Genomic DNA, 26,297 nt, shown 5'->3' with positions numbered 1-26,297 from the left:
GAGGAACCTGTTCAAACTGAAATGACTACATTTTGACAACTAAAAACCAGATGATCGCGCTTTCTCCTGACAAGTACTGTCACAACCCTGAACTACAGATTTCACTGATTCAGGCTCCGCTGAAACGTTCGTCTCTGCCTTCACAGAGAGGGACATTTCACACCGATCAAAATCCTGCAGCTCGCGGGAGCAGCTGGCTTCTGCATGCTAAAGAGCGGTCAGCACCGTCCCACCCTGCAAGAGAGACACTGAAACATCTCTCTCTCTCAAATATTTCCAAAGCAGCTACGATGGCATCCGACACCCACTATCACCATGCTCCAAATGTTCACTTTAAATAATGAAAACAGGAAGGTGAAAGACACAGCAGAGGAGTCTGCTTGGGAGGGACTACAGACACCTGAATTCTAATAATCAGGGCGGAAAAGACAGCGTGCTCAGAACGCGCCCATCTCGGGGTCGAAGGTTCCAGACGGACCAGTCCAGGGAAATCTTATCTGTATAAAAACGCAAAATATGTTCGACAACAGTCAAGTAAAGCATTTGCCAGGAGAGAGTGCAGTCTTCCCAGGGAAGTGGTTGAGTCCCCATCCCTGGAGGTATTTAAAAGCCGGGTAGACGTGGTGCTTAGGGACGTGGGGGTCGGTCTCTTCTCCTTAGTAACGAGTGATAGGACGAGAGGAAACGGCCTCAAGCTGCACCAAGGCAGGCTTAGGTTAAACATTAGGAAAAACTTCTTCACCGAAAGGGTGGTCAAGCATTAGAACAGGCTGCCCAGGGAAGTGGTTGAGTCTCCATCCCTGGAGGTATTTAAAGAATGGACAGATGTGCTGCTCGAGGACATGGTATAGATGGACTTGGCAGTGCTGGGTTCACAGTTGGACTCTTATGATCTTAAGGGTCTTTTCCAACCTTAACAATTCTATGATTCTATGATTTCTCGAAAAACAGCAAAGCTGGGCAGTTCCTCTTAGTTGTTAAAACGTTTAGGACAAGCCCATTCTTTACCTCAGTCATACATGACCACGTACGTTCCTTGCGCAGAGGAGAAAAGTCCGACTCCTACAGCCCTATAGCCGTTTTCTTCCAAAAAAGACTAGTGTGTGTGCTGGTGAGCCAACTCGGGTGGTTCACCATCAGAAGAGGGAAGGGGAAGAACTCTCCACTGCCACGTTCACTTCCTATCCCAAAACATATGCATCTGGCAAAATGCCAGCCGCAGCTTCGAGGCAATTTTTAATGAAGCTCTTCATAAGCGTGACAGTGAAATTAAGCATATCTTATAACCAGTTGGTATAACCCCAAAACACATTCATAATATAAAGATATTAAATATTAAAATATGAAATATAAATATTAAGAGCATGTACATTTGAATGTCCTCCACTTAAAGTTTCCTCCTAAATAAGAAAATGGTCACATCTAGAATGTATCAAACCCTGTTTTATCAAAGCAACACGTTAGTAGTTTCTAACAAAGGAAAAACAAGTCAACGTTGCCTCTCAAGAGTTTGTCGATAATGTGTCGGACAACGCTGCAGGCACCTAGGAAGAATGCGCTCAATGGTTCCACACCTTTTCAGTTTTTCCTGGCTTCTGTGGCATTTCCCAATACTCTTTGTTGTTTTTCTACATTAATTATACTCCTCTGAAATGGGGACAATATTAGCATACCTCTCTAATTAGTTATATTCAAATCCCTTTGTTCTTCGAGGCTCCTTTGAACCACTGGCTGGAATAAGCTTCAGGTTAGCTCTGGAGACTGATAAATGAAGTAGAATTTATTACCGCTTACTTGGTCTTAACAGGGGTGCGGGGGGGTTTCCTTACCACTTTCCCATCCTTTCAATCCCTGCTGAAGGAAGATTTTCCGAACTACTCCCTCATAAACTTGTTTTATCCCTCTGCTTTCTGCTTACCACACAAGTGGTAAGTGGCTTCAGTGGGGTAGGTAAGTTCACTAGTCAGAGCTGGGTTTTCTCGGCTTGCTGCAATGCCTTTTCGCTATATTAAGGAATTTAACACAATTCAGTAACCACAGTACTTGGTAACATACAAAGTACACAAAAGTTACATAAATTACAACGTTATTATTTTAAAGCATCATCATAAATGGTTTACAGCTGGTTAAGAGGTTACATTTAACCTAAGGCCCTTCAGCAGGTTATTTCCTGGCATACTCCCAGTCCTAAAAACCATCATCATCTTAAGACTACACAAACCTCAAGACAAATCCCCATCTCCGTAAAGCTTAGAGATAGCACGTACGGGGGCAAACCGCAACGGGACTTGCCAAGTGCCGTTATTTGTGTTGCTGCTGTCACCGTAATGCTGTATTTTGAAGTAAGATGCGATCATGGCTGTACAGACAATACTAAGACTACATTTTTGTGGGTTAAAAGATACAGGCAACATATCCAGAGGGGAAATGGTAACCTATTCGTTTTGACTATCTGTATATTTTTATTTTCTGAAGCAGTGTAAATTCTTTAAACTGAGAACTATTTGCATGTAAGGTGCCAAAAATGGCATAGCCACAATTAAAATACCAATATAGAATTATGTAAAACAATGGGATGCTACGTTTTCACCTTAGTTGTGCCCTCCTGAGCATCCAGATAGAAATCACTGTAATACTTTCATTTATTATTACCACAAGAACTCTGTATGGTTAGTCCCTGTATATGCCAACCAAATCACAATAATTAAATCGTATCCAGAGAAGCGATATACAAATGAATTGTTACTGTGTAAATCTCTCTGCTCCATTTAGCCCGTTTGCAGGCTACTAAATCTCCTTCTTTATTTAGAGTCTTAATGCTCAAAAAAGTACTTTACTACCCGGTATGAAGGTGTACACTCTTATGCATGCAGAAGATCTGGTCTGTTTGGGTTTTTTTGTTTTTGTTTTGTTTTTTTGTTTGGTTTTTTTTTTTTTTTTTTTTTACACAAGCCTAGGCAGACGGAAAGTTAAGCTGGACTCTTATGCAACTAACGCCTGGGCACGCACATCGATGTTGGCCATGACACAGCCCAAGGCTCGCTATAATTCATACCAGGGATTGCCGACACAGCAGCTCATCATAACCATATTCCAGCATTGCAGAATAATACAACGCGCATATTGTACCTTGATCAAATATTTTTCCCATCTGTCTGCTGTGACAGACTTCCCAATCTTTCTCATCAGTTTCAAGTGAAGCTCCACCAATTCTTTTGGAACTGCAGTATTGAGAGAGAGAGAGAGAAAAAAAAAAAGAAGTTATGAAGACCGGTGTAAATATACTTCAATGCTCAACACTGATAACACTGAAACACTGTGACAAATTGAGAAATTTGAATAAAACGTAGTAACTTAAAGTCTGCTGAAAAGCAGCCCTGCAACTGAGAGATGGAGGAAGGTTAATTTAATCGCGTGGGTCTTTTTCTTTAGATTTACATTTACGATGATCCTTGCCCTTCCTGTGCCCTTCCTTAAACTCCAGGAAACAGACCTCCATGATAAACATGTAAAAATTCTGGCAGCGTTAAAACAACAACGGGACAGGAACTACGCCGGTCAAACACCTACAAAAATCCTACCGCGAGCTGCACACCTGCAGCTGCCTCCAGAAACCCCAGAGCCATTGTCTGCACCATGCCTGGAATATCGCTGCATCCAAACTATTTTTGGCCGGGCGTGTGGTATGGGAGAAACATTCCAGAAACTTTGTCCTCAGGGATGTAGCTTTGCTCTGTACTTACTCTCTTTTGTACCGGAGGGACAGAGAGGGACTCGAGATCTGGGGCGTGAGGGATGGAGGCCAGAACTGCTGCTGGGTACAGCTCCACCGCCGCCATCGCACAATTAAAGTTTTCCAACCAAATTTTACTTGTCTCGTAGCGTACACTCCTCAGATACACCTTCAACATCTCGCCTTGGAGCACATCTGGGATTTACGAATCAGTCTGGCGCCACCCAGTGGCAGATTTGCAGAACATCAATTTTATAAGCTACAGACTAGTACAACTTTTCATCAGTAGGTAACCGATAATTAGTAACGCAACCACACGTGCCCAGCGACGTGAGCTTTCTTATTTGTAAATCTGCTGAGAAAAACTTCAAGAAATGAACTTTTCACGTCTTTTTATTTCTATACTCTTTGCATGCAACTTTATTTTCTGAAAGCATTTTCATTACTCTATGCACACACGCTTTAAAAGTTTAAAACCCAAGAACGTTCATGACCATCATTTATGATTACGCTTTTTCTGCTGGTCCGGCAGCACTACTTGATAAACGGTTGGGACACCAAATGCGTTTGTTCTGAACTCGACATTACTGAGATGCTATTTCTTCATAGAACATTTTAGTATCTGCGTGAATCTTTTTCAATATTTAACTTGATTTCACCTAACTGATATTTGCCTTTCAATCAAACACTTCTATTTTCAGGTGAGCATAACGAGCTGGTAAAAATATCAGTTTGATGAAAAAAATGCTTGTATTATTTCAGAAGTAGATCATCTCTGCTGGTTCACAACCAGAAATTTAATACACAAACTCACTTCTTCAATAAATACATGAAGTAGCAGCTTGGTACCCAAAAACAGACGTCCTTTAAACGTAAATAATTCGTAAGCAACTCTAAACTAGCCCTGACCTTTTCTCTTTTATTCCATTTATATTATTTCCATTACCATTACATAGTGAAGAAACCTAGCATGTCTCCTCCTCGATTTTCCTGAAAATTGATGCGTTTCGTAATTTTAAACTACCACATATTTTAAAAGGAACAAGATCAAAGGTCTTAACCCTGAGAGGTGCCGAGCACTCGGCACTAACAAAATTAAGCACAAAGCACTTTTCGCCACATGAGCAATTCTATCAAAGTCAACTCATACAATTAAACCTCAGCTTGTGTTTGTGGGACATGGAACTGAGCCAGGGTATTCAAAAATCTTGCTGGATCAAAGCTTTTGTTCTGCATCTTTTGTTTGTTTGTTTTTAATCAGATCTCTTTTTAATGGGTACATACTGATTGGAAGCCTAGTTTCAAGAAGCACGGGTGATTTGTTTGGAATAATCAAACCCCCAGTCACCACAAAAATCTTTGCTAGAGTGTTAGTCTTGGAAGAAACGGAGAATGTTAAAAATTGGAAAGTAATTTTGCACACCCTTGGTCAGCACTTGCTGTGACTTGGGTTAGTACCTACAGAAACCTCACTTTTCTGAGATTCCAGCATTTCAGCTCCTGCATTTCTAGGACCTTGATGATGTATCGACGTGGTTATTTTCACAAATAAACTTCACAAAAAACATTTCAAATTAATTCTGCATTTATTTATTACCCTTTTCAGATGTTTTTCATGTATCATAACAACATTAATGCCCGGATCTCTAGGCTGGCTTTTCGCCAGTTCCCTAGTAAGCGTGTAGAAGAACTGCGTTGCGCTTAGAGGAATCGCACACTATCCTCCTTATTCTAAGGAATGAGGTGGGAGTTTCGAAGCAGAAAACCGACGTCCACTTTGCAGGCAGAAACTAGGGAGTGTGTGAAGCGCAGCCTGACCGGCCAGGGTGCCTGACCTACAGCAGGAGCCTACGGGACTGAGAAACAAACTCTGTATTGAAGGCAAAGTAACTGTGAATAATGTATGGATCACATGCAGCAGCGTACACCTGACTTGCCCAGAAATACCAGCTCAGGGAGGGGTGGCAGGAAGGCTAAAGAGCGGTAGAAAACCCATCCTTTCCCAGAACGCTTATTTGGCAAGGAGTAGAAGTGCACTAGTAAACAAGATCGATGGTTCAGTCGCCTCAGAAATGCAGTGAACCTTCATAACCTTAAATTAATTTACTTTTGTTCAGAATATAGAGAGAATTCTTGACAAGAGTCTGTTGAAGTGGGACATCAATAAGGATCATTTTTACAACACTCTTCTAATCCTACTTGTAACATAGCACAGATAACGAACATGAGATGTAATCACTTTTGGGTTGGGTTGTTGTTTGGGTTTTTTTAAATCACAACAATAGACTGTCATCTCCTTTGTAAAATATCGTCTCCATTCAACTGGGACCTGCATCACTCATTTCAGGAACTCATACGATAACCTAATAACGTTTTGCATTTTTTAAAGTTTCACATAAAGGAAGGAACAATACATGCCATCTTTCTTGCATAATAGCCATTCTGCGTAAGGTTTTGGCCAAAGACGTGTGATGGAACATATACAAAAAAACCCCGAATCTGAACGATATTCTCAAACTTCTATGAAACTTTGATCTCTCTAGAAAGTAATATAGTAGCTCCCTAAAACCTTCATAGAATACACTTAAGTGGTGGAGAAAACACCAGGACTCTGCACAGGGCTAATAAAAATAGCACAGTACTATTTTAAAAGAAAAACTATTTCAAAGAATCAAAAAAAATTAAACCGCGGTGCCATCTGCTAGATATTCAAAAATTTAGACTTTTTATAGGAAGAAGCCATGAGTCAGAGCGAGTGAGTCACTGTATATACAATTATAGGGCTTCTGGTGGAGTTTTGCCCACTTGTTACGTCCCGCACGTTCCTGGAGGGCAGGCTCCTGCCTGGGCCTCACACAACATCCTTTGAACACTATTCTGTCTGCTCCAGCATTTCAGGGAACGTCCCATACATCAGTCAGACATTTCTAATGTATTTGGGAAAGACAGAAAACTGAAACGGAAGAGAGAAAGTACGAACACGTGGAAACCCCAGCATCTGGTTAGAAAAGCTGTAACTTCCAAACACCCGCACAACCGCGGATTAAAGACCTGGTTGTGGGTACCCATTAACACCTTCCTATATAACCATAACCCCGTCTCACCTCTACTTATTTTCCCTGCCAAAATTAATACACTCACAGCTGAAAACTAACCTAAAGAAAATGGAAATAAAGGACCACGGTGTAGACAGAGTGCCTGGCACTGAAGCGGAGGCAAAAAAAAAAAAAAACTATGCCTCCTCTCTTCCTCCAGAGATAAGGGAAAAGCACCCTGACCCCTGCGGGGACTTAGGGGAAAGGGAACAAGAAGTAACTTTTTGGGATGCAAAGACTGCTGGCAGTTTTCATGCTTCACGAACACAAACAGGTCTTCCCAGTTACACCAGTAAAACCTTTTTCCATGCTAACTTGTTTTGGCAAGTGGAAGGAGAAAAAAAAAAAAAAGTGATTCATAAGATATACAGGGCAAATATTTCCGTTAACAGTTTGCTCTTTTTCATCTTACTCTTCTCCCAAGTAACAAGCGATGGGACGAGAGGGAACGGCCTCAAGCTGCGCCAGAGGAGGTTTAGGTTGGATATTAGGAAAAATTTCTTCACCAAAAGGGCTGTCAGGCCCTGGCACAGGCTGCCCAGGGCAGGGGCTGAGTCCCCATCCCTGGAGGTATCTAAAAGCCGGGTAGACGTGGTGCTTAGGGACATGGGTTAGTGGTGGGCTTGGCAGTGCTGGGTTAATGGCTGGACTCGATGATCTTAAAGATCTTTTCCAACCTTAACGATTCTATGATCTTTCTGCCTTGACCAAAATTACCTCTGCACACTAGGACTTCACTGTCAAATAAAACCACGCTAAGCAGGTGGACAGCTGAGATCAATAGGATCATTAATAATCTCCCACCTCCCCTTCTTTTCTACCGAGGGAAGCTAGCTCACAGCAACCTGTACAAAATTGATGTGTGTCAGCTACTGGCACCCTGCGCAGAGTTCAATGGCAAGCAAATAGGAGGTAGATTTCACCACGTTCGGCTCCCTCCGCTGTCAGTGATGGAGGGAGCCGTACCAGAGGCACAGGCAAAGGCGAGAGCATCCACTCAGACCCTGGTGAAGAGTTACTGCGGGGCCACTCTACCACTTACCCCACCACACACTAACCATGCACTTAATTCCCTTTACAGACAAGCCTTCATGCGTAAATTTGCTTAAAACCAGTCAGCTGCATCCCTTACAAAAGGCACAAGAGCGCCCAACAGACGAGTGACCGCATTTCTAACACCTTTAATATTTTCCTCCATTTTTGTGGGCAAGTCTGAAGGTTCATGAGCAGTCTGAGGCAGCAAACACCTTGTCTTCTAGATTAGGTTCAACCAAAGAGAAGTTCCTCATCTGTTTCCTTAAACAGCTAGTGAAACACTTAGGAAAAGAAAGGGAATAGTATCTCCTTCAGCAGCAGCGCTGGTTTATGAGAACATAAATATTCTTCCCTAGGAACTAACTTGTTTCTTACCTCAACTCTTAGTATAAGGAAAATGGGAGATCCCTATAGCTGGGATGTGTTATTAAGAAGTTTATAGACCATAGGGAAAGACGATGGCCTTAGTATGAACTTGGCATGATAAGTAAATGGAAGGACAAAACCTCTAGCATGAGCCAGGCAAGAAGTTACGGTGAACCTCTGACAAATAACTGTGATAATAAGAAGCCCCATATTCATGCAGCAAGCTTGGCATAAAAAAATTTGAAGCATTTGACCTCTACAGTGTTTCCCAACATGAAAAAGCAGTAGTTCCTGTTCCAAAGGACAATCTAAAGATCTTCTTTTCCAGCTGAGTCACTTGATGAGTATTATCATCCTACCTCCAAGTTGCATGCCCATAAAAAAACCACACACAGGAACGGGGAAAAAAATGCAACCACTCTGCCTCCCAAGTGAATGAAAAGAGCAATCAAACATGTTGTAATTAAACCAAAGATCAAAACAGAGAGAACAAGTCACCAAGTAGCAGTTTTATATCCTGTTCCTAGAAAGATTTTGGCAGGCATTAAAAACAAACAAACCACGCTCACATTTAAATGGCATTGTTATCCTAGGAAAGTACTTTGAAATCTGGATGCTCAGCAGCTAGAACATTTTCATCCAAATATCCGAGTACCTTTCCATCTCTTATCTGTACAAATACCTATGAGAAGGCGCTCTGCTTGCCTGGACGATTCAAAGCACATGCCATTCTAACATTATTCAGTGAAGTTAAGACTATCTTGCTGATAAACCCCCTGCCACCCATCCCCACGCAAGGATCCCAGCACACCACCTCTTTCACGCCGCCTGCAGATGAATTGTGACCAGCGTGGACAGTGCTTTGAACCGGGACCAAAAAGCCTTTTCCACCCACGCTTCTTTTAGTAAGTTATGTCGCTAACCTAACAGACCTTGTTATCGGAGTTGCATACTGCCTTCGCTGCAACCGGGATGTGACCTTAAAATTCAGCTCTAATTTTAGCCAAGAGATTTTCAAATATTTAGAATTTATCACCTATTTGTCAAAATTGTTATTGAGCACCCTTTCCTCCCATTTTTTTTTTTTTTTTATTCTACCCTCTTCCATTGCCCACAAATCAATCTGGTTATGCTTGTGCTCTCTAACGCCCACGCTACCATCAGTCACCGTCTCGCTATACCTGACACTGAAATTAAAAAAATCCTCTCCATTGTCATCAGCATAACTCTTGAAGCTGGAGTTAAAGACCATACGGATCTAAACAAAATCCCTACACAGTGGTTTCTCAGCAGCCCTTTAGCAGTTAGAAAATGGTTTAATCTTTCACAAGTCCTCTCTGTTTCATTCTCTGGATATTAAGTTCCTGGCAATGTTGGGTTTTTTTAAGCAACAGCAGAAAAGTTAACAAAAGCAAGACTGATGTTAGAATAAAGAGTAAGATTTAGGAAGAAAAGCAGGCTGTGCAATGAAAAAGAAATGGAGGTAGAAAAAGAAAAAAGGAAAATTACTTTGAAAACAATGCAGGAAAAAAATAGCACATGAGCTATTTTAGAAACTGGAAATAGCCCAGGAAAGGAAAGACAGCAAATAAAAGCCCAGTTTACTGCCTCAAAAAATGTACTGAATAAAAAATGGGCTCAAGTCCACAAACTCGGGACACATGAACAGCGAGTGAGAAAAATCAGGCTGTGGCAGCAACGTGCAAACAAGCAGACTGCACTGAAAAACAGGTACTGAAAACATCTGAAATTGTAACAGATTGCCATCGCTCACAGTTAAATCACTTGCAGTGGCCACAGCCTGCATTTCAACCATCTGAAATCAAGAGCACTTGACTTGCTGCTCCTTAATTCATGCATATGCAAGCACTTGAGTCTCTGAAACTGCTGGGACCATAGCCCATAAAAGCGAAGACATGGCAGCACAAGTATCTTTCATTCTGGTGAGTAAATATCAGGAAATAAGATCTTCTAAAATGACTCTGGGATTCTCTTGCCTGCTGAGGCATCTCAGTCTCCAATATAACCAAGACTTTTAGACTATGAGCAGAAAATCTGCTTCATTTCCTTCCTTAGGAACTGCACTTCCACTGAACTCTGTCATTATAATTCTCAAATAAACAGTAGGTGTGACAAAAGTGAAAGGTAATCACAAAGATTACGCTTTAGTAGTGGACTCTGGAGTGCTTCACAGCTCCTCAGTGCAAGCATGCACCACCACACCTTCCAGATACACTGGGTTAAGTCCACTTCAGAGGGATTTTAGTAGCTTGGTGTTTTTCCCACTGGAAGAAGAGCTGCAGCGGATGGCATCAGCGTGCTCAGTTTGAACACCTGGAGCCAGCCTTTGGAACGTGTTGCAGAATACACTTACCCACACCGCAGAGATGTAAGAAGATGTAAGGTGCCCTGTTTTGCCATTGTTAGGCCATTGTTTTTGCCCTAGTGAAAAAAAAAAAAGCCGGTTGATCAGATGGGATTCTTCAACTCTACGACAGGAAACGCTGACGAGGCAGATATCCAGAAAAGCAACCCCTTTCTGGAAAGGTCAGTAGCAAAATGAAGATTTACACCCAGATCTCAGTCTGGGCTTCATTACAGTAACAGAAGACCCGTTCACACTTACGAAAAGGATGTAAGCAAAAAGTTGAGATGGCAGCATTTACCTTTTGATCTAACACGAAGTAGTTAGATAGCCGTTCAAGAACAGGTAAAATTGAATTCAACACCTTCGTTTGCTCTCAGAAGGTTCAAAATTACAACTCCCACTCCTAGGAGGGTGGCCCAGCCACAAAACAAGCAGCTAGAAAAGAAATGCAAGATTCAAGGGTACAAAGAAAGGAGAAGAAAAGGAAGCGTGAGTCTAATTCCTGTGAAAAAGGAGCCTGAGCTTTAGTCCCTGGCTCCTAGCTCCCAGAATTTTGTAGGTATTTTGCCATTAAAACCTTGGAAAGGGCTGCAGCACAGCAGTAGGATTCATCTAAGCAAATGTAGATATTTACACCTGAGCTAGTTCCGTATAATCCATTTATAGCCCACGGACAGAAAGACACTTTTAGGAAGAGTCAGCTCATCCTAAAAGTCTGAGCTCTGCTAAATACATTTGGTGAGATGAATTCTGTTGCAGAGTGGCAAGTTTTTCCAGTGAAAACCAACATATGCAAGGTCTTGGGGACACAGAAGCGTTACCAGGTACTGGGGGGTACATCTCGTTCTTAAACAGTTACCTAAGCTCTTACGCTCCCCTTTAGACACAGAATTACCATTGCAGATCTGACCTTAGTGCATAAGGTTTATCCATGCACAGACAATTCTGGCAAGCAAAAATCCATTCTCTAAGCATGGCAGCATTTAACTTCAAGAGAAAAAGCATATATCCTGTAATATTAAACTAAATTAAAGAATCCTCGTTGCAGTGAAATAAGTGAAAAATCAAGATTTAGCGTATGAACATAGAGTTGCATACATCAGTAGTTAAGGAAGGTTCAGCTTCATTTAGGTTTATTCATGTAACAAATATAACAAGCTTCTTTTAATGGGTTCTGTTAGAGGATAAGTTCAATGCAAGTCCTTTTTTAGCTCATTATATGCAAACAAGGACAAATTTAAATGCTTTTTAATTCCTTACTTTGTTTAGTTACTAGAAACAGCAGTCTGGTGCCAATTTTGCTGAATTTCTCAGGTACTGAGAGTTTTCTTTGGCACTAACAGAAGAAGGATGTTGATTATACTATAAAATCACTTTCTCCCACATCTCTCACTTGAATAAAACAGCAATATTAAAAAATTCAGAGCAGGTTCAATAAAAATCACTTTTCTAAAACAAGTTTCATTACCAAGGTTAGAGGTTATCATTCCTCAGTCTTCAGTGATAAAAAAAAAAAAACAAACAGAAAGATTTATCCTTTTTCATGTATCAGGTGAGATCTACTACGAAGATACTACTGCCCTTTTTCGTGTTCAACTTTAAAAACAGCGTGTTTTTTCTCCAGTCACCGGTGATCCAACCTGCACTTCAAATAAGTCTCATTTCTACTCTGGGATTCACCATTTTGTCTTTCATTTACACGACAACTTTACGAACGATATCCACAAGTGAATGTTTCTTGGCAGTTTCTCTGTAACTGTCAAATATCGCAGACACCTCTTCTTGAAAAGAAAAAGACAATTGCTCGACAAAGTACTAGTGGTACATAAAAACACAGTGTGGTTTCTGAGCAACTTTCTTAAGCTTAGGTCTAAAGTAAAGACTTATTTAGACTTAAAGAAAAAGCAAACCACTTATAGCCTTATGCAAGTCGATATTTGAATCTCAAAGTGAGGATTCACAGAAGTTTCATTCACCTCATCTTGCAAACTTAGGTCTCCCAATTAAAAAAACAAACAAACAAACATTTTTAGTTTACTGGACCCTAAAGAAGTACAAGCACGTAACCATGCTACAAAGATGTACATTTTGTATTTTGCAAAGCATTCAACAGTGACTAATTTCTGTAGAAAAATTGAGTACCGCTCAGTAAGCATTCGGTATTTTCCAAACAGCAGCACTATGCGAGCACGAGTTTTCTTTAAGGATCAGCACAAGCAAACTTTGAAGGTGAAGCCGACGCGAGTCATTCTGCAACGCAGAACACACAGCCCCGTCAGCTGGAAGCCAGTAACTGCACATTTGTTCTGCTCTAAGGTAATGTCAGTTCATTAATTTATCAGCAGTGCGTATGAAAATTTAAGATATTTTAAAGAAATACCAGAGATCCAGAAAAAGATGCACCACGTTTCAGAGACTTGGGCTAAACAGTCCTAAGAGAGCAAAGTTTCTAGCAGCTGATGAAGAGTCCCCCGAAAGGCGGCAGTCACACAGCTGGACGAAAGTAATTCCACAGATGAATTCGTGATCACAAGCCTAAAATTTTACAAGTTTAATCCAATTAGCACAGAATTTGAGGCTGCTTTTAAATGGTTTCACAGCTAGTAGCAACTTTTTCCTCCATTATTTCTTAAGAAACCCAGGAAGCAAGTGAGAATAGAAATTTAAGAAGCAAAAGCGTCCAAGACCATTGCCTGACAAAGTACTAGTAGTACATAAAAACACGGTGTGGTTTCTGAGCAACTTTCTTAGGCTTAGGTCTAAAATAAAGACTTATTTAGACTTAAAGAAAAAGCAAACCACTTCTATCCTTATGCAAGTCGACATTTGAATCTCAAAGTGAGGATTCACAGAAGTTTCGTTCCTTGAAACACCCAACTCTTAAGTATAAACTCCTATGAGCAAACTCATGTTTTGACCTGCTCACACTATTAAAATAGCTACCCCCATTAATGTAATTCTTTTAATTGCAAGAAACGGTTATAACTTTGGGGCTGTTGCAGCTCCACAGGGGTAGCCAAGACTGTTAGCTTTGGGACTGGTATTATCTCGTGTCTGTCTAGGCAGACTCAACGCCACAGACCAGTTTGCCAGACCGGCAGCGCCCTTACCTCTCCGCAACTCAGGCTCGGTTGCCGCCAGCCACCTTTTACACAACTTTTAATCTGAGCTAGAAAGAGAGGGTAACAGCCTGAAGGGACAATGAGTTTCTTGCTACCATTTGCATATTGCCATCACTCAAAACTCGTGTTTGAGCTACAAACCCTCCGACCTAAACGACCACACGTAGATGCTATCGGGAACGGGGCCCGGCAGCTCGTGTCGCGGGCAGAAAGCGCCAGGATGTAACGCGCACCTGAATCCTCCCACTGAACCGGCTTCCCAAAAACGCAACGCTACCTGAAAAACATAAAACTTGTGACATCAGAAGATCCTTCCCTTCCTCTAATGGCACAAAACAGGTAGAAAGAAAGGAGAAAGAATCTTGGCAGTAGAAAATGTGTTTATGCATAGCATTTGGAAAAGAAAATCATGAGCCGTGGTGCATATAATCCAGCACTGGGTTTGACAGTGACCACCATCTGCTGTTTCAGAGCATGGGTAGCGAAACCCCACAGCACACGTATGAAATTACCTGCCCCCAGGTTATCTTTAAATCCTCTTTTTAGTTAGAGCCTGGCTTAACTCAGAAGCAAGAAACTTCATGTTCTTAGTTTTATTTTTAAATATTTTCACTACAACTCAATATTCATTAGTATCTAAATCTTTTTGAGCTCTGGCCTTAATAATAATTTGCAGCAATCAACTGTAATTACGAAACACGTGAAGGATTTAAATCTGAATTACTTTTAAATTTCATTCAATACACCACTTTTCTGGTTTTACAATATAAAAGGAACACAAATCTCTAGGAGCCTTGCTTTGTACACTTTTAAAAATCTCCTCTGAAGTTAATAGTACCTTTTTTTAAAACTTTTTTTTTTTTGCAGAAACTTTTATACAGTCCTCCTTAGTCTCCTGATGTCTTCATTATCTTTCAAGATGGGGCAGTCACAACTGAGCACTAAAATCAAGACGAAGGCAAACAAACAATCGACAAAATGGGATGTACACACGCATACCCAATATAAAGCATCCTCCAAGTTTTACATACGATCCTCAGCCCATTCTTTGTGCTATCTGGTATTTTGTTAATTTTTAAACTCCAGCTCCATGTTAACAGAGGTGCTTTCCTCTGACCTATCACAATACCACCCAGAATATTTTGTTGAGCTAACAGCTAATTTTAAATATTCTGGGATACATTCGTCATAAACAGTTTCCTTTCTAATGCATACTTATAACTCTGTTTCATCTGAAGGTTTGTTGTCAATTCACAATACTATTTTATCCACAGTAGTGTTTCCCCTTAGTCCAGATTAGCCAGCTTTCACCTTGATCTCTTTTTAACCGACTCATCTCCTTCCTGTTTCCTTGGCAAATAAGATTAATTGCCCATGCCATAAAGAAAAAAATCAAGGAATTCTACTTGACTTATACCGCAGCGACCAAAAAAATCTCATTTTCTAACCAACTTCCCGCTGGTTAATCAGTTTAAGGTTTATGATGATGCTTTCCCTCTTGACCGACGATCGATTTGGATGCTGACTCACCTTCAGTGGTTGACTTAGCTGGAATGGTTAAGTGAAGCATTCCTCGATCTTCCTCTAACCCTCTGCCAGGGAAGGCTACCAGGCTTCACCACACAAAGCAACTCCACTCCTCAGCTAGCCCTAACTTAAAATCGACAGCATGAACACAGACCACTGGCAACATCAGTTTGCATTAACGTGCTGGGCCGCAGACTGCAATGGCTAAAAACACATTCTGTGGCTCGCCTGATTCCTCCTGCCACAAAGAATAACGTCAAAGAAAGGGCTGGGCATGGGAATTACTATTTTGGTCATATCAGGTAAGGGTGCTGTGGAACACAAGTCAACCACTTTCATCAGTGACCTTCTTGAAAGACTTTGCCTCTATATGTAAGTATCTGTCAAGCATGATCCATCTATCCGTGCTTCAAAAGAACTCTCCGTGCTTTCAAAAGAAAATAGCAGAATATTTTTCTTTGGACAATACCTAATACAACTATCAGAACTATGAAATTACAATTTCACAAAGTTTATCAAAACCAAATGTAAAAGTGCCTTGCTTTTGATTTCCTAAATCTTTGTTAGGCTCTTTAAAATGTGCTAGTCACTCTGTTTTCTACTTCTGTACTCTAATATGACTTTGTATATTTTTACCATCTGTATTTCTAAACTTTTTCAGAAAGCCGAATGAGTACCTAAGCCTGGCGAAACTCAGTAGGCTTTCACATTATTAGCATGTTCCAGTACATCATTTCCTAACACGTCAGTTTTATCGTATTTCATCTTTATTGCCAGAAAGGCAGCATAACTCGAATAAAGATATCACAAATTAGCCTAATAATGACACCTTATGCAAAGAAGCCATTTAAGTTCTCAGCAATGTACTTATTTTAACCCTTGCATTGTATTTGATGATTTTAGCCACCCGTGTTTCCTAGGTTTTTTCCTTTTTACGTAAGACACTTCTCTGTCCATATGCTCTCCAAATCCACCTTGGATTTTTCAGCTTCCTTCTTTCTGCTGCCAGCTATGAGTATGTTCTCCTCCTGGACTTCACAAGGGTTACATTTCCACCTTTCAAACAGCTTCTGCCTGGCACAAAAACTTGGACATTTTGCCCTTATGCTCATCTTTATCATCCTAGCCCCGTTTGTCAGACAAATACGCATTCAGAGACTGCTATCTTTGCGAGCATGCTGCATCTAGGACACAGTCAGTGGTTTTATTCCTTGACTTATGACTAGTGCTTTTGGTCTCCCTTCTTACAAAGGTTAGGTCTTCCAAAAGCTCCCTTATTATCGCATCAATTTTTCTTACCTGCTGCTAACCTTTCTTAACCTTCATACAGATTGCTAACGTGTTATTTAGGAGGTCAGCTAATACCGTCTGCTACAGAATTTGTCTAAGCTTAAATATACATTTCAAGGGATAGTTTTGCCACTTACTGGACGTATCTTTTGCAAAGCAGGGCATTCACATGGCTACTTTAGGCCAGCTTAAGCTAGCTCCCTTTCAACTACCACCTCCAAGCAATGCTGGGGTTTTTTGGGTGTTTTTTTTTGTTGTTGCATCCTGCCACGCAGCTCTCCACCTTGGATGCTTTCTTGCAACTCATTGTTGATAATTACAAGAACGCCACACCGCAAGCTCTGGGATCCAACTAAAATTTCCACGCTTCTATCATCCACTAATTAATACTGCTTTTGTGAACCACTGCAGTTTGTTCTCAGGAGGAAAGCATTATAATCCTGCTAGTCATTAATACTAAAAGGCAATGAACGTGCCCTGGCACTTGTGCTGCTAGATAGCTGTAGATGAGTTGGAAAATAGCCAGGGCAGTACCAGAGGGACGCCGAGCGGAGCAGGAAACCAAGCGATTACTCGCACACAAATGTCACCAACCACCTTCATTCAGCCTACTACTGGTTCAGGACTTTGCCAACCAGAACTGACCGTTAGGACAGGAAAACAGTATAGCCTAAGACAACCCAAAAAGCCACAGTGCTTCATTTTCTTGGAAAAAGGGATTTGCGAGGCTGGGACTAGTGAGGTACAACTTGCTTGTTATCTATTCTTCAAATATCAATCAAACCTGCGAGTTCAAGGGTATGTAGGGCTTTTCTCCAAGGTACTACAAGAGCTAAATGATCATAATGGAAAGAAATCTAATACTAAAGCCCAGCTGCTGAAACACAGGAATCTTTAGAAATAGGCCTTCCTTCACTCTGAGAAATTGTTTCTTTTCCCCAGACCATTACAGACATCAACAGGGTCACAATTTTTACTGTAGTTCTGAGAAATTCTCCGCTGCTCAAGCTTTAAGAGCTTTGTTTGGCTCTTGGGGAAGAGAAATAACTGTATCAGGCCGACGGCAAACTGCATATATGAGAGACTGACAAATGCTAGAGGCTACTAAGAAATACTTAATGCTAAAATGTTTATCAAGGTTTGTAGAACAACCGAAGAAAAGGAGAGCTCATTGATTTGGGGAGAAGGGGGGAGAGGAGAAAGGGTAATGGAACAGGGTGGAAAAATCATCTTAGTGTTACAAACAGCCACAGACCTCGCTATTCCACAGCTACAAACTATGCTCTTACTGCAAGGCTGGAAGAAACAAACAAACAAACAAAAAATATACAGGCCTTTGTATGAGTTTTATTATTTCTCAATGATTTTAACATTTGGAACCAACCAGACGATTTTGTTGAACCCCACAGCCAAAGCCACCGACACATTACTCTGCCCCAGAACCGCTGCCCGAGCAGGGAATGATGAACGGAGCCTGCTTTTCCTCCCAGAGGAGCACAGCAGAGGTTGGCCTCTGAGGATACCAGGGGACACTTGTCCCATCTACGGCAGATATACATGAAGTCTTGAATATCTCCATCGACTCCAACTGCCATAAACCTGGAGGAAGGCAGCTGCACCGCTAAGAAGTGTTGTATGGCCCAGAAAGAGATCTTGATGTTAAAATGGATACTTTCAAAGAACCACAACACAGCTGGCGTTGAGGCAGCAGTGAGCACATAGCCACAATACTCATACTTATTCATCAACTTCCCATCATCTGCCCCTTCTTGCCAGTTCAGTCCTCCAGCAGAATCACAGAATCATTAAGGTTGGAAAGGGCCTCTGAGATCATCGAGTCCAACCTGTAAACCTAACTGCCTGGTCCACCTCTAAACCATGCCCCTAAGCACCACATCCACACGTTTTTTTGAACACTTCCAGGGACTGCGATTGTACCTCTTCCCTGGGCAGCCTGTTCCAATGCCTGACCACTCTCGCCTTGAAGAAGTTTTTCCTAATATCCAACCTAAACCTCCCCTGGCACAGCTTGAGCCCATTTCCTCTCATCCCATCGCTTGTTACTAGGGAGAAGGGACTGACCCCCACCTCTCCCCAGCCTCCTTTCAGGCAGTTGCAGAGAGCGATAAGGGCTCCCCTCAGCCTCCTCTTCTCCAAACTAGACAATGCCAGCTCCCTCAGCTCCTCTCCTCTCCTTCACCCCACACAAAGGAAGGCTTTCTGTCATTGTCTTCTGCCTCCAGTAGGATAATATTACCAAGTCACTAAGGAGGTTCTCTTTCTCCCCAAAACTACCAGGTTTCTGCCTGAGAGATGCAGTCTATCAGCTACTGAAGAGCACAGAAACACCACAAATATGCTGTTTTAGTCTTCACATCAACAATACGATGAGTTTTCCAGAAGTTCCCATGAGCTTCTCAGTTTAGTACAGGCCATAAACAAGCTAATCTAAATGTCAGCTTTGGGGTGGGCTCAGAAGCGTGTGTACCAGGCAGCCGGCACTAATAATTGCACGCGTGTATCTGCTAAGTGTTCTTACACTAGACAATACCAGCTTGAAGTAATGCCAAACAAGAGAAAACAGTTGCATTCACGGTAGGTGTAGAAGACTCAGGAAGCCCCTGAGCTACAAACATGGACACAGGGAGAGTATTCCCAGAAACTCTTACAGCTTCTGCAGACCTCTGAAGTTGGCCAGGGACAAGGACAAGGTACAGCGCTGATGGATTGCTGGACAAAACACAACTTCCAACTTACGTGTGATGACAGCGTCACACACAACTCACTTAGATGTTTATGAAGTTCTCCGATACAGATATACCACAATACAGCTTCTTTCAGTAAACATCACCTTGCACTGGCCAGAAAAATTTCCACCGGCATTCCCGGATCTTACACACTTGCCCTGAAAAAAGCCTTAAGACTGTGACTTGGAAGTAATTTCAGAAGTTTTTCCTCCAGTTCTGTACCATCCAACACATGCTGGAATTCAATGAAGCCGCCTACCAAAAGCGTACCGCCCGTCCTCGATGGAGGCACACGGTCTAACAGAACCTGCATAATCCCCAGGAGGGCTGCGCTTTGGCAGGGGGACTGGGATGTCCTGCCACAGCTCACCTTCGCTTGGAGAGCGGCATCCCGAGCTCCTTTTTTTCATTCCACATGGCATTTTGTCATTTCTTTCAGACATGGCAGTGTTACTGGAAAGAGACCAAACTGCTCATCTCCCCAAAAGCACAGTGTTTTCCTGCCTTCTAGATAGGATCATGCGATGATGTAGAGTCTAGGTAAAACTGGCATTGGCAGCCTAAACACAAGAGCACGCTCAGGTGAGCTGACCCGCCAGCTCAACGCACGTAAAGATACAAAGTCTTGCCATGGAAAAACTAACAAAATAGGAAGTTACAATAAAAATATGCATCCCTACTCTGAGATCATTAACTCCAAGGGAAACTTAATTCACTTCTTAAATGAATAACTGAAAAGCACACGTGGATAAGGCATGCTGACCTTAAAGTCATATTAATCTAAAGTGACTGAAGTGTAGACAAGAGGAGTTTATTCTGCATTAGACACTTACTTGCCATGAAGTCGGTACAAGAATGATTACACCTGCTACTTACTTTCTCAGAATTTAACCCTGTTATGCTGTTTGAGAATTTCAGCTCCAAGCCACTTGAGTCTACCTTCAACAAATCAGTTAATTTGATGGTTAGAAACATTAGAGGTGTAGAACTCCCATCATACTCAGAAATGAAACAAGCACAGAAGTAACACACCGTGTTCTAACGTTTACTAGATACGCTTTTATTCTCCAATAGTTTGTTGCTAAGATAAAAATACTGCATTTTACCAACAGGTGGTGGATTAATGGCTTTGACATAAATGTTTTGGTTCAGTCCCTAGGTGCAGCAGGAAAGCAATGATCTACTTATATTCCACATATACACAAGTAAGTTCAGCCTGCATTCAGGTGATAACGACTTGACTGATTCAGAACAGCAGTTAAGATTTCTTACTCATAAAGGAAGGGTGTGAAAAGATACGAACACTCAGACCTGCAGAGCAGATGAAAAGTGTTACCTCTGACTAGCTGATACAGCTTTATGGCAGAAGCAAGCTTGTAATATTGATATATCCACACACTGGCTATGTTTAATGAAGAAGATTCAGCAGTATATAGCGTGTGAATAAACTCCGCCCAGCCAGCATTACAGACACTACCAACATCAGATGTCAGAACTTGTTCCTTTACCTAAGAGGACACCACCTGAAATAATCTTTCCGCATTGAAACCAGTTAATAAATCTCAAGCACTGTATCAATTATTAAATTTTAAGTGAAACAGTGTTTGACAGTACTTCCATATCGCATTTATCGCCTACTTTTAATACTAACCAAGCTATTGTGGATATTACATGTAACTGCAACGTATCATGACCTTACCTAAGAGTCACATCAAACCCCGTAACTTCTGGTCAACAGTACACAAACATAGTTGATATCAAACATTAAATACAAGGAAAATCAATCACACTAACAGCACACTCTGCTTCACCACCCTCTTCATTAGGAACATACCTAACCTTGAGCTTGAAAGTCTTGTCAAACACCTTGTCATTAGATATGGTTGCCTTTTGCTTGCTATATTAAACAGCTACAAAGCTTCAGGTACAATTCTCCCATGCAGATATTCAACAGCGGTTTAAGTCAATGTTAATTTTTAATTTCTTCAGAGAATGGTAAGAACCCTTAAGCTTAATGCTGTAAAGCTTTCCAGAGGTATTGGAATGACAATAAAAAAACCTGACATAACTCATTGAAACAAATGACTTCAGCGTCCAAATTCATTTGAAAAGAGAAAACATGTTAGGTGTCTAGAAGATTTAGAAAAAAATACAGCAGCTTGTAAAACATAACTTACTGCTTTGAAGCACGGTAGCCCCAAAGACTATATATTTTCCTCAGTTCTACAATGTAGTATCAGGTATTCTCTACCGAAAAAAAATTAAAGAAATTCTAAATGGCTTGCACAGATTTTCCATAACCTATCTGCCGTTAACCTCAGTTCTCATTATAAAGACAGAAAAGGGGAAAGAGAGGAAAAAGTTATGAAAATGGGCCTACTACCAGGCATCTGCATCTCCCCATGTCTTCCTTTACACCTCTTCAACCCGAGCCAAAACGTGAAGAGCGTTTTTATTATCAAACTAAAAAAAAACCCGCAACACATTCATGCTGTAATTAAGCAACATACTTCTAGGATGGGTCAATCTGTCAGGGTGATTGTCAAGAGCCAAAGGAGACAAAGAAGTCTGAGCTGCGGTGAGGATACAGAAGAGTGCCACAGACTGGAAATCCACACACCAAAACACGCTTGTTTTTTCAAGACCACCTTTAGCACGATCGTTACCAGCAAGATTTTGCAGCGAGTTTGCTATTTTGCTGAAGGAATATGCAAAGCATGCATACTTGTTTCCATTTCAATCAAGAACAAATCAAACCCCATACTGCTAAGAAAAGCCTGCAAAAATTGATGAGCTAACACAGCCTAACACACTTCGGAAAGATGCCATTCACCTCCGGGAGAGGTTCTCCCATTCACACACTGGGGAACCTGGCAAACCAGCAAGCGTTTTGCGTAGTCATGTGTAAAATTAGATCTCTGTTGTGCACGCTAACATTCTACTAATATTTTCATTCACAAGAGACCAAGTGCTTAATTAACATTTATACCGATTCTCAAGCTATTTGCCGACACAAAGGAGGTGGTGATTTGATATCGTGGTTCCTTAAACACAGCCCTAAATACAGATATAGTTCTTGCTCCCCTCTATCACATACATTTAATATTTAAATTTGCAACTGCTCTTCTGTAGCAAGTAAAACTCTTAGTAAAAAAGACAGAGTGTATTTGTTAGAACAAGGAGAAGAAGTGTTGGTTTCCTGCGATGATTTGTTCCAGTTTGCACAGTTTTGCCTTTGGAAGCAAGCAGAGGCAAAAGAGATACGGTACTGCGGCACGCTGTAGGATGATCTGTATTGTTACCTTAGCTCTGCATCTAAAAGTACAGCAATACGGGGGGAATGGCATCTCCCAGCCCTCAGAAGTTCCAGCTAAAATCACGTATTGGGTTGCCTTTTAACAAATCCTACAAGAAACAATTTACTTTTTGAGACATATCAGCTAGCAAATTTTGTGAGTTAACACTGTCACCATCTTGATAGACACTCGATTTTATTCTTTCCAAAGAAGTTTAAGACTGTTATAACTGCAACCCAAGTCACAACATTGTACATAAAGAAAGGATCACCATTATCTAAAGGAAGATAATTATTCTCCATAAAACAAAATCTTCACCGGATAACCACAGGTCTCATTACTTTGTCTGAATAGCTGCAACTTTTGAAAGAACCACCAGCAGGAAAAATTAAGCTATTTTATTGTACAGCCTTCCAAAGAAGCGGACTATTTCCACGGCTACCAGTTTATCCCACCATTCAATAGCGATGGGCGAAATCAACACCACACATTCTTGTTTTCCTATTCAAGCACGATTCACATTACCCACCAAATCCCAAAGAACGTTTCAAATTGGTTTGCGCATTTTAGGACGAGACCATACCTGCGTACACACAGTTAAAACATCTAACCCCCTACTAATACAGGTTAGTTTGACATCTAAACTAGTCAGACTACTAAGGAAAACTATTCATACTCGAGCACGGCTGTCATGACTATTGTTCTTGAAATTCTCATGTAGGAGAGGTAATATGGCAAATTCAAGTGCTACCTGAGCATTAACAAAAATCGAAAATCCCTCTAAGAAATATTTGATAGCTTCCTAGCTGTCAACATCTGCTCACCAGCCATGCCGCATCCCTTCCTGTAAGGGAAGGTCATACCTTGTTTCCTTAATAATGAACAAGCTGTTTGTTCTAATTATTAACAGGAAAGAAAATACGACTGTTATACAACTACTGAACAACATTCAAACTTGAGCTCCTAGCTCTCCTTGAGGCTCCTGATATAAAGAAAATAACTTCCACTGGTATCTTCCAAGAGTAACTCTTCAGACAAGAAGATATAGGCCATGTTTTTAAAACAAACAAACAAAAAACACAACACAAAAAAACCACACCAAAAACACTTTTGAAACTGCTGAGCATCAAAACAGTGTTAAAGGTAATCAACAAAAACCCCAAACTATTGCTTCCCTTCCTTGATTGGAAAATGAATATGGAGAGGAGCTCCAAAGAGCCGTTACCTGGCAGCTGAGCTTTAAAACTTGGTCCAGATTTTAGGAAGTTTAGAAAAAAAAACACTTCGAGATTTTGTAGCTATTTGCTTAGATTTTGTTATGTATTACTGTCAATGCAAATCCACTGTCAAGCACTGCTGGTATCAAAAGTGAAACTAACTGTATATAACTGCAATCAAAATCCCTTTTGCAATCCAAGGAAAACTACATACAGTTAGCAAATAGCAGATGTTCAGAAAAAAAAAAAAAGGACCACTTCAGTTTTCAATCAATGTTTAGCAGCTTTATGACTTGTACCCTTAAAAACACCACTTTGAAGACTAATTGAAGTAAAAATCATGCAGAGAAATCTAGTTACTGCAACTGTTTTTCCAAAAGCATAAAATACACCGGCATCACAAACCAAGCCCAACGAGTTGGTTGTATCAAAGGAAAAGAAAACCCCTGTCACACAAGTCATCACACAAAGCGTCAAGAATCACACAAGTTTGTTTTTCACACCTCCACGCTCTCCTTCTTAGAGATGAGAAAATGCAAGCAAATACATCATCTACACCAGACACAAGCAAAAAAACCCAAGTAATTTAGAGATTATGTTTTCAGAAGCTAAAACTGCTCCCATTTGGGGGGACTGTTCTAGAGCAGTGAGAATAACCTGTCCCCTGCCAAACAGGAAGGGCAATACAGAGGAAAGTCTAAAAATTTGGCAAGTATCAAATCAACCCATAATGCAAACTCCATAACACAAGTCATTTGAAACCTTTTCTAAAAGAGAGTTATGCTTTCTAAAAAAAGCGTTATGATAAAAGTATCATTGTCCTATCAATAAACCCCTTCCCAGACATGCAATTAAAGTCATCAGGAATTTTTCTTTTTTAAATCAAATGCATATACTTAAAGCACAGGTCACTATCTCATCCTTCCATTTTAATTTATTCTGCAGTTCACACAAGAAAATTACTCTTACACACCCACTTACATTGTGTCACACAGTAAAAGCATTAGTTTTCGTTACAGACATCACTTTAAAAGGCGTATTTTCATTAAAAATTCAAACTTTTAAGTGTGTTGGTGGTTTTTATGAATAAGTTTTGCAACAGTTTAACAAAACAATGCTTTTTCTAATGAGCCCTTTATATAACATAAGAAGTACAGGAGTGCTGGGGAATTGAATCTAAATACCTATTTTCCAGAAAGTTAACCCTGTTTTTAGAAGTTAGCGGGTCTCACCTGCCTTTTTCATATCAATTAGGCGCTGGACAACATGAGGAGACAGTACATTAATCGTATCTCGTTATATTTCAGCAGTGGCTGTTGGGAACTCACAGATAGGACGTCTGCCCTTTGCAAAAAGCAACTTCCTTTACACGAGGAAGTACCTACACTCCGATTTAATCACACGCACCCCCCCACACAGGGTGGGTTTGGTGGGGAGGGAGGTGAGAGCGAGCGCATTTTGGGGGAAAAGCAGGGGTTGTTGGACCAAAAGCAGCCCTGAGCTGGGCTTCTCCAGCAGCAGGAAGTTTCTATGGGGCCTTGCCGAGCATGCGCCGTGAGCTCCACGGTCTCCCTATGTGGCAAGAGTGCAGAGGCAACAACCAAACCAATAATAGAGACAAGAGACCAAGAGCAACAAGCACCTTCCCCTCTATATTCCTACCGCCGCCTCCATGCAGCCCTCCCCAGGCTGCTCTCTTGGCCCGGGCCTTCCCACATCCATTGCACGGAGCAGGAATTAGGGAGTCTGGCAACCAAATCTGCTACTGGAGAGAGAGAGAGAGGAAAGGAGAGGAGGAGCAGCTTGAAAGAAAACAGTGGAGTGCATAACCCGTCCCTCCACCTGGCACAGCTCAGGTGGCGGTGGGGAAGGAGCAAGCAGGCGGCTTATCCCCCCCCTCAAGTGCAAGAGGGGACGAGGGGGAAGAGAAGAGAGGGATGGAGATGGCACACAATGGCTGGCTGTGTTTGTGGGGAGGAGATGGCCTGCAACAGCAGCCGTGGGGAGGGCTCAGGGCTGCTCTGTGCCCCCCCCCCTCCCCATTCCTCACCCCACATACACTGAGAGGAAAAGGGGGGGAGGATCAGGATGTTGTATCTGTCTGTCTGTGTGTCAGTGTGTGTCCCTCTTGTTTTAGGGGAGAGGTAAAAGCAGAGACGCGGGGGGGGGTGAGGGAGGGCAGCGAAGCGACCCCCAAGCTGAGGGGAGGAGATGGAAGAGACCCACTGCCAGCCCCAGGCTATACAAAAATAGTTATTTCAGCTTTCTGCGGGAGTCCCACCCGCAGGGAGCTCGGGAGCGAACCCAGAGAAGCGGGGCTGGGGGGGGCGGGGGGGGGGATCACGGCCGGCACTGAGGGGGGGAGGCCGGGAGGGAGGGAGGCGGGGGTCCCCCACCTCCTTCCCCTGCTCCCCTGTGGGAGGAGGCAGCTCCCACACACACACACAAACAGCTGCTCCCCCCTAAAAAAAGCAGGGCCGCGCTGAGGGGGGAGAGGGCTC

The 26,297-nt window shown here is 41.8% G+C and overlaps 1 protein-coding gene across 3 annotated transcripts in view; it reads right to left on the bottom strand.

The window, feature by feature from the left end:
• The window catches only part of RSF1 (remodeling and spacing factor 1), a 68,860-nt gene that overhangs the window by 42,065 nt on the left and 498 nt on the right, over nt 1-26,297 (bottom strand). For 2 of the 3 annotated variants that reach the window (XR_015704606.1, XM_087756642.1), the window contains exon 2: nt 3,130-3,221. Coding sequence is in view for 2 of the 3 variants with exons in the window: in XM_087756642.1 (XP_087612768.1) it covers nt 3,130-3,221 (92 nt within the window). In the remaining variant the exon portion in view is untranslated. Of the gene's footprint in view, nt 1-3,129; nt 3,222-10,603; nt 10,672-26,297 lie in introns of all 3 variants that reach the window. The other variant, XM_087756643.1, reaches the window with a different exon arrangement.

Source organism: Nipponia nippon, unplaced genomic scaffold (genome assembly GCF_047370975.1).
Source record: "Nipponia nippon isolate SJK-2023a ecotype South Korea unplaced genomic scaffold, ASM4737097v1 scaffold_2, whole genome shotgun sequence".
Classification (NCBI taxonomy): domain Eukaryota; kingdom Metazoa; phylum Chordata; class Aves; order Pelecaniformes; family Threskiornithidae; genus Nipponia; species Nipponia nippon.
This window is presented reverse-complemented; position numbering and strand designations above follow the sequence as displayed.